The following is a 17,705-nucleotide window of genomic DNA, read 5'->3' as shown; positions in this document are numbered from 1 at the left end:
TACGTTATTTGTATAAATTAACATATATAAAAAACAGATATTTATAATGTTATTGTATAAAGAGAAAAGAAACATTTGTATCAACACTGTATAACAAATACCATTAAGCCCTGTACACACGATCGGTCCATCCGATGAGAACGGTCTGATGGACCGTTTCCATCGGTTAAGCTGACTGAAGGTCAGTCGTGCCTACACACCATCGGTTAAAAAAACGATCGTGTCAGGACGCGGTGACGTAAAACACAACGACGTGCTGAAAAAAACGAAGTTTAATGCTTCCAAGCATGCGTTGACTTGATTCTGAGCATGCGTGGATTTTTAACCGATGGACGTGCCTACAAACGATCATTTTTTTTCTATTGGTTAGGTATCCATCGGTTATATTTAAAACAAGATTGCTTTTAACCTATGGATAAATAACCGATGGGGCCCACACACGATCGGTTTGGTCCGATGAAAACGGTCCATCAGACCGTTCTCATCGGTTTGACCAATCGTGTGTATGCGGCATTAGGCCCCTTTAGGACAGAGTGGAATCCATCCAAGTGGATCCGCCTGATCTCTCCCCTGATCCCCCGTGAGCAGGCAGATGACAGGTTAGCGGCACGGGCACGGACACAGGCGGCTCTTCTCTATTGGGCGATCAGGTAGTCCATTTCCATCCGATTATGATCCGATCTGCCGGATGGATGGGGAAAGGATCCGCATTCGTCTGGATTGGATGCCGGCGGGTGTCAGCAGTCCACCACCCCATAGAGAAGAATCGGTAGTCTGATTGGGTCCGCTTGACAAACAGACAGGTGGATCGTATTGGTCCACTGGTGTGAAAGGGGCCCTAAAAAGCTCACAAATATTTATTAAAATACAAGCTTATGGATCCTGCATGTGTGGCCATCCACAGCCAGAAGTCAAGATATTCAAAATATGAAATCAAGAAGTTAAAAGGGACCTTGCTGTAAAATATGAGGTCTGCCTATGGGGGGATGATTTGATAACGGCAAATAGTCTGTTCACTTTAAAAGGGAAGTTGCAATTTGCAATGGATTGTACAAGCATTCAAGCAAAAATTATGTTTTTTTTATATTCCTTGCATGTAATTAGGGAATTCTTTGCTAAATGAAATTTCCCCACATTCTAGAGAAAACTCACTTGCAAAGTGAACAGCCTATTTGCCTTTAGTAATTAAACCGCTATATCAACTCTGATAGTCTAACAATCCTTGCTGACATTCATATTTACAGTATACTCATCGATTTTGATGGATGGTGAAACACCCATCCCATATTTATGACTTTTCTGAGACTGTTTTATATTAAAGCCGCTGATCCATTTGTTTCTATTAATATTCATCTGTTTTTTTGATTTTATAAAATTGTTCATTGTAAGTATATATGCATATGGATGTGTGTGCTTTTGTATAAAGTATATATTCTTGGCAAATAGCTTCATTAAATACATCATTCAGTCTTCTTTTCATCCCGTATTTGCACAACCATTACACTAGAAGTAATGAGACGCATGGATTATGGAGAGGAAAGTACATGTTGGGTCTTCAACCTTCATATTCGCAGATTCGGTTGTTCTGCCAATGGTCTGATCCATCCAGCAGGCGTTTTATCAATCCAGAGGTAGCAAGCAGCAAGCGCCCCACTCCTTGAAGACCTTTTGATAGGACTTTTAAAAACTCTCTGGTAAAGTAAACACATAAATCAGGTTTGTTATAAATATATTGTTACACTTATCTACCTCTATCATTAAAGGGGTTGTAAAGGTTTGTTTTTTCATTTCTAAATAGGTTCCTCTAACGGACCACTTCCATACCGGGCACTTACGCACCTTCCTGCCCAAGCCAATTTTCAGCTTTCAGCGCTGTCGCAATTTGAATGACAATTGCGCGGTCATGCCACACTGTACCCAAACAATTTTTTTATAATTTTATTCCCACAAATAGAGATTTCTTTTGGTGGTATTTGATCACCTCTGCGATTTTTATTTTTTGCGCAACAACTAAAAAAAAAGATAGAAAATGTTGAAAAAAATAAAGTTTTTATTTTTTTCTGTTATATTTTTTGTAAATAAGTACGTTTTCTTCTTCGATTACGGGCACTGATATGGTGGCACTGATGGGCACCGGTGAGGTGGCACTGATATGCAGCGCTGGTATGCGGCACTGATGGGCACTCATAGGCGGCACTGATGGGCACTCATAGGTGGCACTAATGGCCACTCATAGGCAGCACTGATGGCCACTCATAGGTGGCACTGGGCACTCATAGGCGACACTGATGGGCACTCATGGGCAGCACTTATGGGTGGCACTGATGGGTACTTATGGGTGGCACAGATGGTCACTGATAGGTGGGCACTGAGGGGTGGCACTGGACACTGAGGGGTGGCACTGATGGACACTGAGGGGTGGTACTGAGGGCATTACTGGGCATCACTTGTTTATCCCAGTGCCCATGTTGCCAGTCAGTGGCCATTTGTGGGCACTGATTGGCATCTTTCTAATTTCTTTTTTTTTACTGCCCCCTTCCCTGGTGGTCCAGTGTGGGCTTCCCTGGTGGTCCAGGGGGGGGGAATCCGAGGGGGGGATGCGCTGATAAACAATCAGCGCAAACTCCCCCTGTCAGGAGAGCCGCCGATCGTCTCTCCTCTACTCGCGTCTGTCAGACGAGTGTGGGGAAGAGCCATCAACGGCTCTTCCTGTTTACATTGTGATCAGCCGTGATTGGACACAGCTGATCACGTGGTAAAGAGCCTCTGCCAGAGGCTCTTTACCGAGATCGGAGATGCAGGGTATCAGACTGACACCCCGCATCACCGATCGCGGGCGCTGTGCGCCCCCACGGGCGCGCGCCAGCATGTAATCCTGCTGGACATCAATAGACGTCCAGTCAGGATTTCACAACCACTTCCCGGACGTCAATTGTCTATTGACCGGGCGGGAAGTGGTTAAGCTAGTGCATTGTTGGTTCACTTACCTTTTTCTTCGATTTCCCTTCTAAATGTTTTTTTTTCTTTTGCCTAGTACACACGACCGGGATTCCCAACGGGAAAAGATCTGTTGAAAATCCAGAGGGGAAAACCGGGAAACTGCTCTCGACTTTTCCCCCGTACAGACGTTCGGTTTTCCCATCGGGAAAACTTGGATGACCGTGTGTATGCTCCATCTGAGTTTTTCCCCACAGGATAACAAAAATGGACGTTTTCCGCCAGGAATCCCAGTGGGAAAAAAAGAGAGCAGATTCTCTTTTTTGGTACAGTGGTTTTGGGTAGTTTTCCCGTCGGAAAAACTGCAAGGAGCATACACACGGCCGGGATTCCCGGCCAAAAGCTCTCCTCGCAGTTTTCCTGTCGGAAAAGCCAGTCGTGCTTCAGTTGTACTGTGCCGTTCCCGTGCATGCGGGAGTGACGTCATTGCGACTCCGGCCAATCACAGCGCCAGAGCCGCGATACCCGGAAGTCACTCCGGGAAAACATGTCGGCGGCCGAAGGGGGAGACGTGGACCGCTGCTGTGGCTTTGATTTGAGGTAAGTAATACATAATCATCTAGTATGCTATGCATACTAGCTGATTATGCCTTTGTCTTGCAGGGTTTTTTTTTCCCCTTTTTGTTAGGAGGGTTTACTTCCTCTTTAATAAATAAAAATGAAGATGTAAACAGACTTGCCGGTTATCGTAGTCCTTTCCTCACACGCTGTTACAGTGTGAGGAAAGGAGAGCCAGTAACAAGCAATTCTGACAGGGCACATTTACACTGATAATCAGTGCCCTGATTATCAGTGCAGCCCCATCAGTGCAGGTCATCAGTGCCCATCAGTGCTGCCTATCAGTGCAGCCCAATCAGTTCCACTTAGTGCCGCCTCATCGGTGACCATTAGTGGAGCTTATCAGTGCCGCCGCAGTGCAGCCTCATCAATGCCCATCAGTGCGGCCTCATCAGTGCAGCCTCATCAGTGTCCATGGATAGAATGCAGAAGGGTTAGAGCCTTTGTTAAAATGTTACTACTCTGTCCTTATTAGGGAGATTTCCTTTCATTTATTTTACTTGTGGCAGAGACAGCAACAGTAGAGTATTCTGGTTAGGATACTATCTGCATGGAGTTTGCATGTCCTGCCTGAGCTTGCGTGGGTTTCCTCCAGGTACTCTGGTTTCTTTCACACTACAAAGACATGCGGGTATATTAATTGTCTTCTTTTCCAAAATAGCCCTACTTTGTAAGTTATGTATGTGTGAGTTATAGAGACTTTAGAATGTAAGCTCCTCAAGGACAGGAACTGATGTGAATAGACAGTATATCAATTGCTGCATAAATTGTTGGAGCTATATAAATATATAAAAATAAAATATATATATTAGAATGGGGAATGTGGAATTCATCTAGTTCTCACCCATTTGGAGATTGTGGTACATTGAGTGTAAACAATGTATGGGCTTTTCTCAATGGATTTGAAGAGAGGAGGGGGCAAGTCCCCTTCAGATGTCTTTAATGCCATTTAGCCCGAAGACCCAGAGCTACTAACCCCTGCCATGCTGGCAGGGCCGATCCTAGGGTCACAGGCGCCTGGGTGCAGAAATATTTCTGGCGCCCTCACGTGGGCGTGGTCCTTATACTAACTCCTCCCCTTTTAACAAATGTTTCTATGGCAATGACTCAACCACAGAAATGCTCCCCCACAAAGTCCTCATTACCCTGGGATCCCTACATGATCTCTTAACAATGAACAAAATACAGGAAGAGAAGCAGAGTACTTTATTGGGTCCTGGAGGGCAGCCTCTCTGATGGACACAGAGAGAGCTTCTGTTAGAGAGTCTGTTAGAAAGAGCCCCAGACATACTACAGACATGATACAGGAGATGATCAGAGACTGCAGACATAGTACAGGAGATGGTCAGAGACTGCAGACATAATACAGGAGACGGTCAGAGACTGCAGACACAGAACAGGAGATGATCAGAGACTGCAGGCATAGTACAGGAGACGGTCAGAGACTGCAGACATAGTACAGGAGATGATCAGAGACTACAGACACAGAACAGGAGATGATCAGAGACTGCAGACATAGTACAGGAGACGGTCAGAGACTGCAGACACAGAACAGGAGATGATCAGAGACTGCAGACATAGTACAGGAGACGGTCAGAGACTGCAGACATGGTAAAAGAGATGGTCAGAGACACATCAGTTCTGGACAGACACACACCTATGCTTAGAACACTAGTTATGGATGGACACAAACAAGGAGAGAAGGGAGGGGAAAACTCTGCCACTTTGGCGCCCCCATCTCTGCAGGCGCCTGGGTGCAATGCACCCTGTGCACCCTGCCTAGGATCGGCCCTGCATGCTGGAAGTTCAGCACCAGGAAGAGGACCAGGCACCCTACAGAAAAGATTTCCTCATTAAGTAACAACCTGTATTATGTGGGACATACTCCATTACATGCAAATCATGTGAGTGCAGCTATAGGGGAAAAAATACATTTTTTGACTAAACTTCAGCTTAGAACCTCTGCAGAGTAGCCATATCTACAAAGCCCTGCATTATATTGTCTCTCACCTGAACACTTTCTTGGGTCCCAGACATTGGAAGTCGCAGCTCATGGAGTACAACCCATAGAAGGTGGCCTTAACATTCAGACTACCAAACAGATCACGCGGGTTTAGCTTGTAGACATCAAATGTTATTCGTGCAATATCCCGGCTATTCTTTGGTTTCTCGTTCTGCAAGGAGTATGACAAAACACCCTGTAGAGAAAAAGGTGCAGGCTGAACATTACATTATACATGCATACAACGCACCTATTTGGAGAACATCTACTACATGAGATATCTTTTAGGCTAAGCTCACAGAAGTGTTGAGACAGCAGTTGAGAAAGCAGAGGCGTATGTACAGGGATCGCCATTGTGACCTGGCCCAATGCTCCCTGCGGCCCCCTTAATTTCTGGATAGGAGGGCGGTGATATGTAGAGGAACTGATCACTCCATGTCAGTGCCGATCCTGACCTCCCTGGGACCCTAAGCAAAATTCTCCCATGCAGCCAGCGAGTTGCTTAGTGAGCCTATAGGGCGGATCGGCCCTGCTCCATGTAGCCGCTGAATGCCTACTTCTATTCCTCTCCCTCCCACAGACATTCAGCGGCTGCATAAGGTAAATGGAGGGCATCAGTTCCTCCACACGCCGCTCCCGCTGCCTCCCTTTCGCTATCCTGCTCTCCCAGGCCCCTGTTTTCCCCCTCCCCCCTATTTTTTTAAAATTGGTGTGGGGGGGGGGTGTTCCCCTCCGAATCCATACTCAACCCGAAGGGTTTTGGATGGACCTGGGGGGGAGCCCCACGGCATTTGTTTTGCAATTTTTTTTTTTACATTCAGTTGTCAGCGGGGAACCCTGCTGACAGCTGATGACTCATCGGTTGTTAAAGTGGATGTAAACCCACTCTCATCCTTTCTAAACTAGTGCTGATCTATAGGGATATACATGCCTCCTGCATGTATCCTTACCTGTCAAATGTCTCCCCTCTGTCTGTTATAAGAACTGAAAAACTGCAGATTCTGTGGGTGGGTCTGATGCCTGGAGCTCGGTGGGTGGAGTCGTGATGTCAGTAGACTCCCCGCCCACCTCTACACTCCCCTTACACTAAATTCTGCTATGATCACTAACATCCAGCCAAAATCCAGAAAAGTAACCACATGACTTCAGAAAAGAAGTGGGGGTGGGAATTAAAAAAAGAATGCCTGTCTCCAGGCTAGTGCATGAGATATGTAAATAACCTGTCACTCACAGCAAGGGGGCGGAACGGACTAAGGTTTTTCTCTGTAAGTCAGTTTTATTTCACTGAACAATAAAAGAGGATTTCTCAGAGCTGGATTAACTCTGTGTGGCAAGACTGGGCACAGATGATAGGAAATCTTATACTGTACATTGTGACATCAAAAAAAAATTCAAGTTTACATCCACTTTAACCACTTAAGGACCGCCTCCTGCACATATACGTCGGCAGAATGGCACGCCTGGGCACAAGAACGTACCTGTACGTCCTCTTTTAGTGGCCAGCCGTGTTAGTCGCGGGCGAGTGCCCGCGACCCGGTCCGAAGCTCTTTTAATGACCGTGGCCGAGGGACCCGCGGACCCGATCGCCGCTTGAGTCTCGCGATCGGTCCCCGGAGCTGAAGAACGAGGAGAGCTGTGTGTTAACACAGCTTCCCCGTTCTTTACTGTGGCGCTGTCATTGATCATGTGTTCCCTGATATAGGGAAGCACGATCAATGACGTCACATGTCCAGCCCCGCCCCCCTACAGTTAGAAACACATATGAGGTCACACTTAACCCCTTCAGCGCCCCCTAGTGGTTAACTCCCAAACTGCAATTGTAATTTTCCACAGTAAACAATGCCTTTTTATAGCATTTTTTGCTGTGAAATGACAATTGTCACAAAAATGTGTCAAAATTGTCCGATGTGTCCGCCATTATGTCGCGGTCACGAAAAAAATCACTGATCGCCGCCATTAGTAGCAAAAAAAAATGTATTATTATAATGCAATAAAACTATCCCCTATTTTGTAAACACTTTAAATTTTGCGCAAACCAATCGATAAACGCTTATTTCTATTTTTGTTTAAAGCGCAAAAAAAAACATGCAGAGGTGATCAAATACCACCAAAAGAAAGCTCTATTTGTGGGGAAAAAAGGACGCCAATTTTGTTTGGGAGCCACGTCGCACGACCGCGCAATGGTCAGTTAAAGCGACGCAGTGCCGAATCGCAAAAACTGTCCGGATCCTTTACCTGCATTTTGGTCCGGGTCTTAAGTGGTTAAGGACGTGGCGGCCAGCTTCCCGCCTCCCTGCTTAGCAACCAGCTATATACAGTGTTAAAATCAAAAAAGCAAAACACATCAAAAATTGCATCACAAGCACAACACTTGCATTTTGGGTGCGATTCCATTGAAGTCTTTTACCCGCAAATGGTGGAAAAAAAGTCACCGACCCTTTCCAAAAACGCACCGGCTGCAAAACGCATGTTAAATAGACTATAGTGCGTTTCTGCAAACTGCAAAACGCACACAAAAAACGCATAGGTGTGAACCTAAGATAAATGAAGCCTTTAGACAAGACTTGCAAGTTGTAACACTTGCCAAACATTACAGATGAGGTGACACAGGCCAAGCAAACACATTGGGCTAGATTCAGGTAGGGCGGCGCATTGTTACGGCGGCGTAGCGTATCGTATTTACGCTACGCCGCCGTAAATCAGAGAGGCAAGTGCTGTATTCACAAAGCACTTGCCTCCTAAGTTACGGCGGCGTAGCGTAAATGGGGCCGGCGTATGAGGGGGGCGTGTTTTATGTAAATGGGTGGTGACCCGATGTGATTGACGTTTTTTACAAATGGCGCATGCGCCGTCCGTGTACATATCCCAGTGTGCATTGCTCCAAAGTACGTAAATTACGTCCAGCCCTATTCGCGAACGACTTACGCAAACAACGTAAAAAATTCAAAATTCGGCGCGGGAACGACATCCATACTTAACATTGCGTGCGCCTTATAGAAGCAGGAGCAACGTTACGCCGGGAAAGTCTTACGCAAACGACGTAAAAAATTCCGCCGGGCGCACGTACGTTTGTAAATCAGGGTATCTAGGTAATTTGCATATTCTACACCGAAAACGACGGAAGCGCCACCTAGCGGCCAGTGTAAGTATGCACCCTAAGATACGACGGTGTAAGAGACTTACGCCAGTCGGATCTTAGCCTAATTCCAGCGTATCTTGCTTTCTAAATACAGAAAGAAGATACGCTGGCGCAGCTTTGAATTTACGCGGCGTATCTATAGATACGCCGGCGTAAATCAATGCTGAATCTAGCTCACTGTGTGCACTAGACCACATAGTAATCATGTAAAGAGCAAATGTTTGCTTTGCGGATTGTTTGGTAAGCGTTATTAGGGCTCATTTACACATGCTTTGCTCGCTGAAGAGAGATGTACATTCAGATCGCTCATCAGAAAGAAAGCGTTGGTTTGCCTTCTCACCACCTGTGTTACCCCCTAAATGTCGAAATACTGCGCCACAACTACGCATGTTGTGTGCGGCTGCGTGGTGGTTGCATTGTGGCCCTAATCATTTGAAAGGGTCATGATTTGTGGATGTTAGAGCCCACTGAACTCGACAGGGTATATAGGGCCAGATCCTCAAAAGGGATACGCCGGCGTATCTACTGATACGCCGTTGTATCCCTGTTTCTATCTATGGAACTGATCCACAGAATCAGTTTTCAAAAGATAGGCAGAAGATCCGACATGTGTAAGAGACTCACACTGCCGCATCTTAGGATGCAGTACCGCATCCGCCGCTGGGGGCATTTCGAGTCGAAATGCCGCCTCGGGTATGCAAATTAGCACTTACGGAGATCCACGAAGCTTTTACGCTTAGTTTTTTCTCCGTAAGTATTAAGTTGCATGTGTAAAATTAGGGCTGCTTTTACAAAGTGTAAACTGTTTACACCTTGTAAAAGTAGACCCTTCTTACCCGCGACGCTGTTATTTTTTTTTTTTTTTTTTTCGCCGTATCTTTTTTTTTTCCCCGACGCAACTTTTTTTACCCGGCGCGATTCACAAAACTCGGCGTAACGTAAAACCGCGCTATGCACGTCGGGAAAATGACGTCGTGAGCATGCGCAGTACGTCCGGCGCGGGAGCGCGCCTAATTTAAATGGGACTCGCCCCATGAAAATAGGAACGCCTTGCGCCGGACGGATTTAAGTTACACAGCCGAAAATTTCTAGGTAAGTGCTTTGTGGATCGGGCACTTAGGTAGAAATTTTGCGGCAGTGTAACTTAAATCAGAATATTTAAGTTACGGCGGCTCTTTGTGGATCTGGCCCATAATTCCTGCCATGGCAGCGAAGCAAAGTATCACAGATATGGCGTATTTACAACCCCAGCTGCTAGCGCTGCAGTGGAAGGGGGAGCGGTTGAGGGGTGGTAAAAACTGGGCTCAACCGCACAGTTTTTGCATGCCAGTGAAATGTTATCAAAAGATTGTCTTACAACCTGCAACTGATACAAAGTAGTATAAAGAGCACAGATTTAAATATACTGGCACCTTTTTTGGATTCCATTTTTGCCCCTGTTCCAAAACCATGATCACCGAACCTTCTTCAATTGTTTCAAAAAACTCATCTGTATCCAACATCGTGCCATCTTCCTCCAGAACTAAACCCACAATTCCTGTGAAGAAGAAAGCGTCCATAGCCTGTCCAGAAACAGAATAAAGGCTTTTTATAATGAGCTCAATAAAGATCAGCATCGCAATGCAGAGTCTCCTGTATCTTTCTGATACTCCAGTGAATGGATTTCTGCACCCCAGTACCCAGCTGCTCACTGCTACAGCCACTCATAGGGAATTTCACTTTCCCCGTTTGATCATTGAGTAATGTTACATTATAGAAAATGCAGAAGAAAGAGTGAAGGTTAAGAAATGTTACCTCTTTCGTAAATTTCTTCTGTGTGAATGAAGCAAAATCGAATGTCCTCAAATTGTATTCTCTGCAGATTGAGAATGTGTGAATGGGGGAAATACAACCCAATCGCCACTAGTCAGTGCTGACTATCATAGAAAGGGAATATGCTCCTCAGCTCCACCTAGTGGTTATAATCAGGTGTTTCCCACATTCACACACCTTCAGAGATATTGGCCCGGATTCACAAAGCACTTACGCCGAGATACGCCGCGTAAGTGTAAGTATTCAGCGTTGTATCTATGCGCCGTGCCCATAAACTGAGATACGCCTGAAAATAGGTTTCATCCGACCGACGTAACTTTCCTACGCCGGCGTATCGTTGGCGCATATTTACGCTGGGCGCATTTGCCGCTCCCATTGATTTTCTATGCACATATGCAAATGAGGGAGATACGCCAATTCACAAGAGTAGTTGCGCCCGGCGCATAATATACGCGGTTTGCGTAAGACTTACAGTACGTCCGGCGTAAAGTTATTCCCCATATAGGAGGCGCAACTCATGCAAAGGTATGGACCAGGGAACACAGCCGTCGCATTTTACGTCGTTTACGTAGTTCGTGAATATGGCTAGGCGTAGGTTACGTTCACGTGGTAGGCAGTGATTCGACGTATCTTAGGCAGTGATTCTGAGCATGCGCACTGGGATGCGGCCACGGGATGGCGCATGCGCCGTACGTTATTTGTATCTCTATGACGCTCAATCCATCATTTACATGGGTTCACACCTCATTTGCATTTTTTACGCCCACTTCCACTTACAACGAGTTACGACTAAGAAACCCAGCGTAGATTTGGAGGCAAGTGCTTTGTGAATTCAGTGCTTGCCTCTGTGCGCTGCGTCGGTGTAGCGTATATTATATACGCAACGCCTGCATGAATATGCGCCAATGTATGTGAATCCGGGCCAGAGCCTTAAAGTGGATGTAAACCCAAAAATAATCCAGTTCTGAGCAATCCTCTTTTATTGTTCAGTGAAAATTAACAGACTTCCAGATAAAACCCTGTCTAAATAAAAAGTCCTTTCCTCTCTCCTTGCTTTGAGTGACAGGTTATTTACATATTGGACATGTTTATCATATGTTATGTTATGTTATGTTTATCATAATATATAATATGAGGTGATCCACAGTATAAAACGTGAGAAATCCACCCCTCCCCCACATAACACATCCTGGTAATATACAATGAACTGTGAATCACCTCATATTATGATAAACATAACATAACATATGATAAACATGTCCAAGCTAGATATGTAAATAACCTGTCACTCAAAGCAAGGAGAGAGGAATGGACTTTTTATTTAGACAGGGTTTTATCTGGAAGTCTGTTAATTTTCACTGAACAATAAAAGAGGATTGCTCAGAGCTGGATTAACTCTGTGTGGCAAGACTGGGCACAGATGATAGGAAATCTTATTCTCTACATTGTGACATCAAAAAAAACATCCACTTTAAAACAATTGATTTTGCCCTCTTTGCCCAGAATGATTATAGATGCGGTTTTAAAGCCGACAACCCGCTTTGCAAATATTTTATAGCAAAAAGTAAAAAATATATTAATTTATTTATTTTCAAAATTTTCAGTCTTTTTCTGTTTATAGCGCAAAAGATAAAAACGCAGAGGTGATCAAATACCAAAAGAAAGCTCTATTTGTGGGGGGAAAAGATTACATAAATGTTGTTTGGGTACAGCGTCGCACAACAACCAAATTGTCAGTTAAAATAACGCAGTGCCGTATCTCAAAAAGTGTCCTGGTCATAAAGGGGGGTAACTCTTCCGGAGGTCAAGTGGTTAAAATCTCACTTTCTGAGGAATATTATCCTTACACTAGTAACAATTACCAGCCAAAGTGATTTATCGGATCCAAGTGAAAATATGCTGTTCCACATGTTCCTGTAATATCAAAAAATGAATCTCTTCATTGTTAATTCTGTGCTTTATATTTCATGTTTTTTAAGCATACCTCCAGATCCTACCACCAATGGGTATTCACAGGCATCTTCTTTCAAGGGTGACAATTCTTACTTAATTCATCTGCACAATTGTTACAGTATCTCACAAAAGTAAGTACACCCCTCACATTTTTGTAAATATATTATATCTTTTCATGTGACAACACTGAGGAAATTACACTTTGCTACAATGTAAAGTAGTGAGTGTACAGCTTAAATTTGTTATCCTCTCAAAATAATTTAACACACAGCCATTAAAGGGGTTGTAAAGACAAAAATACTTTCCTCTTAAATTAAAGTCTGACAGTAGCTGATAAAGTAAAAAGTAATGTTTTGCATTATAACTAGTTTGATACCTGTTGAAATCAAGCTGTTTTATTCACCTCCATCACTCCTGATTCGTTATTCTCACTGACTTCCTGGTTTGCAGTGCACATTCATTCTTGCTACATCACGGCTAAATGGGAACTACAGTTCCCATTAGGCTTATCCTCCATGCCTGTGAGGGATAAGAGAGCATCTTCACGCAGGGATGTAGTCATAGGGAGGGGGTGAGCACATTCTGCTTTCCACCATGCAAAACGGCTCAGATGCTGGTGGAAAGCAAGAAGAGGAGAGACAGGAAATGGCATTTTCAAACCTGGATTACTGTATTTTGGAGGTCAAAAGGAAAAACGAGGTAAGTGATATTTAAATGCTCTAGCTTACAGCAATCAATTGATCTAATAAAAAACGAACCTTTAGTGTTCCTTTAATGTCTAAACCACTGGCAACACAAGTGAGTACACCCCTAAGAATAAAATAACCAAATTGGGCCCAAAGTGTCAATATTTTGTGTGGCCACCATTATTTTCCAGCACTGTCTTAACCCTCTTGGGCATGGAGTTCACCAAAGCTTCACAGGTTTCCATTGGAGTCCTCTTCCACTCCTCCATGGCGACATCACAGAGTTGGTGGATGTTAGAGACCTTGCGCTCCTCCACCTTCTATTTGAGAATGTCCCACAGATGCTCAATAGGGTTTAGATCTAGAGACATGCTTGGCTAGCCCATTACCTTTACCCTCAGCTTCTTTAGCAAGGCAGTGGTCATCTTGGAGGCATGTTTTGGGTTGTTATGTTGGAATACTGCCCTGCGGCCTAGTCTCCCAAGGGAGGGGATCATGCTCTGCTTCAGTATGTCACAGTACATGTTGACATTCATGGTTCCCTCAATGAACTGTAGCTCCCCAGTGCTGGCAGCACTCATTCAGCCCCAGACCATGACACCTCCACCACCATGCTTGACTGTAGGCAAGACACACTTGTCTTTGTACTCCTCACCTGGTTGCTGCCACACGTGATTGACACCATCTGAACCAAATACGTTTATCTTGGTCTCATCAGATCACAGGACATGGTTCCAGTAATCCATGTCCTTAGTCTGCTTGTCTTCAGCAAACTGTTTGCGGGCTTTCTTGTGCATCATGTTTAGAAGAGGCTTCCTTCTGGGACGACAGCAATGCAGACAAATTTGATGCAGTGTGAAGCATATGGTCTGATCACTGACAGGCTGACCTCCCACCCCTTCAGCCTCTGCAACAATGCTGGCAGCACTCATACGTCTATTTCCCAAAGACAACCTCTGGATAGGACGCTGAGGACATGACCTCAAATTCTTTGGGCGACCATGGCGAGGCCTGTTCTGATTGGAACCTGTCCTGTTAAACCGCTGTATGGTCTTGGCCACCATGCTGCAGCTCAGTTTGAGGATCTTGGCAATCTTCTTATAGCCTAGGCCATCTTTATGTAGAGCAACTATTCTTTTTTTCAGATCACACCTGAGACCTTGTAACACTAATGAGTCACATGACATCGGGGAGGGAAAATTGCTAATTGGGCCCAATTTACTCTTAGGGGTGTACTTACATTTGTTGCCAGTGGTTTAGACATTAATGGCTGGGTGTTATGTTGAGCGGACAGCAAATTTACATTGTTATACAAGCTGTACACTCATTACCTTACATTCTAGCAAAGTGTAATTTCTTCAGTGTTGTCATTTACAAAATGTGAGGGGTGAGGGGTGTACTCACTTTTGTGAGATACTGTACCTTTTCATGTGTACCTCGGTTGGACTGATAGTAGCCATAACATTGCGGAGATTCACCGCTCCATTTGTACTGTGACCATTGTCACTGAGGAAGAAAGAAAGGGAAATCCAAAATTTTAAGCTGGCTGTACACTAGCAGAATTTCATTTGAAATATTTAATTTTAATAATGTTTGATTTCCTAATCATAAGTGGGATCAAATCGACATTCCTTTTTGACCATAGCGACGAGAAAATTTGAAAGTTCAGGATGGAAAAAATTTCTCGAGCTTCTAACATAGTATGTGATTTTCCTTTGGCAAATTACATCAAGACGGTTGTATACCCGCACATATGCAAAAAAAACCCTGCAAGGCAAAAACATAATGAGCTAGTACTAGCTCAATATGAAATACTTGCCTCAGAACGAAGCCCCCGTGTCGGAGCCCGGAGCTGACATCTTGCCCTCAGCATGTCTTCCGGGTTTGTGGCATTGCCCGAGGGTCCGGGTTTGTGGCATTGCCCGAGGGCCCCATGCCACTAGGGGGCCCCATCAGGGTTGCCAGCCTCAGTAAAACCAGGGACAGTATGTAAAAATCTGTGTTTTTAAAAAATTATTAGATTATAGCTGCTCCCGCCTCTGCAGTACCATTTAAGTGTGTCTATTTATACTGTGTGTGTATTGTGTGCAGGGGTCAAGTCCTGGGGAAAAAAGTGTGGGAACTCCCACCCAAGATCCACTCCCCCACCAAAAAAAAAAAAATTATACGCTCATATGCATAATTACTAAACCGCATGTTTTTTTTTTTTTTTTAGATCCACTGTACCTTAGTAATCCTTTATGTTACTGGCCGCTTCCTGTATATGGGTTCATCAGGTAGTGTGCGGGTATTCCGTCACTTCCTCGATGCCGCAATGTCTCCTGGGAGCTTTTGTCATTGTTCCCAGGAGACATTGCGGAGGTCTGATGCAAGTTATCGCGGGATATAGAAAGAACTTTAAGCAAGTTCCAGACCTCCGCAATGTCTCCTGGGAAGAATGACAAAAGCTCCCAGGAGACATTGCGGCATTGAGGAAGTGAAGGAATACCCGCACACTACCTGATAAATCCATATACAGGAAGCGGCCAGTAACATAAAGGATTACTAAGGTTCGCCTGCCCCTGACAGTGACTCGAGCTGGGCATCGCCGCTTAGTGAAGGATTGGCTCGGGCGGCTCGGCTGCTCTAGTCCTGCAAAGGGAACTGCGTTCCTGCTGTGAAAAAAGTGCAGGAACTCCGTTCCCACGCGTTCCCGCAGGACTTGAGCCCTGATTGTGTGTCTGTGTGTGTATACTGTGTGGCCCCATAATCTCCTATTGCCTGGGGGGGGGGCCCTTAATCTCCTATTGCCCGGGGGGCCCCTTAATCTCCTATTGCCCGGGGGCCCATAAACTCCTATTGCCCCATGAGTTAGTTGTCAGTCCGCCCCTGCTGGGGACAACTATCTAAGAGAGGAATTCCCCTCACTTTGGGAGATTTTCTCTAACCTCCTGTTGTGTCTGGAACAGAAAGTGAAGGGAAATTTTCCAATGGTGCACTGACAGCAAAAAAATGTCAAAATAACACATTACTGTTTGGAATATATATATGTACTGAGAATATCACTCAGGTGTTACAGCCTGTTAATGACAGGATTCGATAAAAACAAAATCTCTTCATAATTCACTATAATCTCCTCTACCTTTGCTACAAGCTCTCGGAGTGTTCCAGCAGTAACCCCTTTTCGCACACTGCGGTCATGGCTACAAATACGAAAGGGTCTCTGAGGTGGCGCAGACGCTGTTTTCACTCTCCGTGATATCTCTGACCCTACAGAGGATACTGACCTGTAATACAAATTCACAAAGTATTCTAGGGTTTGTTAACAGCCAGTGCCATGTTTTCATAGACAACATATATAAAAAATAAATTAATGAATATCATGAATTAAGTCCAGTTAAAGGGGTTGTAAAGGTAAAAAAAAATTCTTAAATAGCTTCCTTTACCTTGCAGTCCTCCTTCACTTACCTCATCCTTCCATTTTGCTTTTAAATGTCCTTATTTCTTCTGAGAAATCCTCACTTCCTGTTCTTCTGTCTGTAACTCCACACAGTAATGCAAGGCTTTCTCCCTGGTGTGGAGTGTCATGCTCGCCCCCTCCCTTGGACTACAGGAGAGTCAGGACGCTCTCTACGTTGCCGATAGAGAAAGGAGCTATGTGTTAGTGGGCGTCCTGACTCTCCTGTAGTCCAAGGGAGGGGGCGAGCACGACACTCCACACCATGGAGAAAGCCTCGCATTACGGTGTGTAGTTACAGACAGAAGAACAGGAAGTGAGGATTTCTCAGAAGAAATAAGGACATTTAAAATCAAAATGGAAGGATGAGGTAAGTGAAGGAGGACTGCACTAAGGTAAAGGAAGCTATTTAGGCAAAAAAAAATTGTACCTTTACAACCCCTTTAAGGCAACTGAAGCATTATTGTCATTCTACTACACGTTAGGACATACGGTAGAACGAAATGTCGTATCTCACAGGGGCGCGGTGCTACATACGAATTAAACATACCCGCATTTATCGGCGTATATCACGCACAGGCGTATAACACGCACTCTAACTTTAAGAGGGAAGTATCAGGAAAAAAACGTTCTACAGCCCCCTTCGTATAACACGCAGGCACAGTTTACCCTCTATTTTCAGGGTAAAAAAGTGAGTGTTATATGCCAATAAATACAGTAATTATAAATATACAAAGAATAAAAACACAGCGAAGAACTTAAAAGAAAATGATAAATCTATACACATCTGGGAACTACGTAACTGTACATATACTGTATGTTTCTAAAAGTCCTTGTATCAGCAAGTTTGTAAACATTGATTTGACAGTCATAGTAAAAGCTAAAAATGACATACTTGATTAAAGCCGATGGGCCAAGATTTGAAATAAAATCCATGTCTTTCTCCTGAAAGCAGACTAGGTTGTTGGTTCCTTACAGTCCTGGTTTTCAGTCAGTTGTGATGGACTATGACACCTTCCAACAGACAAACATGGGGTAAAGTTCACTGGAATATCACTGAGGATTAGACTGGGCATTGCGACACTGGAACAGGAGCCAGCTGTGAGGTAATATATCCATGAC

The 17,705-nt window shown here is 44.5% G+C and overlaps 1 protein-coding gene across 1 annotated transcript; it reads right to left on the bottom strand.

Annotated features, from left to right (window-relative positions):
* Nucleotides 1-1,468: 1,468 nt before the first annotated feature.
* On the bottom strand, nucleotides 1,469-17,632 carry CIDEB (cell death inducing DFFA like effector b). Its single transcript, XM_040338486.1, has 5 exons — nucleotides 17,479-17,632; nucleotides 16,269-16,413; nucleotides 10,109-10,258; nucleotides 5,566-5,753; nucleotides 1,469-1,691 (listed from the first exon to the last, which is right to left on the bottom strand). Exons 1-5 carry the CDS (start codon nucleotides 17,517-17,519, stop codon nucleotides 1,556-1,558), a joined length of 660 nt encoding a protein of 219 aa, XP_040194420.1. The 5' UTR covers nucleotides 17,520-17,632; the 3' UTR covers nucleotides 1,469-1,555.
* Nucleotides 17,633-17,705: the final 73 nt, after the last annotated feature.

The sequence above is a fragment of the Rana temporaria genome, chromosome 2 (assembly GCF_905171775.1).
Source record: "Rana temporaria chromosome 2, aRanTem1.1, whole genome shotgun sequence".
NCBI classification, from domain to species: Eukaryota; Metazoa; Chordata; class Amphibia; order Anura; family Ranidae; genus Rana; species Rana temporaria.
Note: the sequence above shows the minus strand (reverse complement) of the source record. Positions and strands in the feature narration are given on the sequence as shown.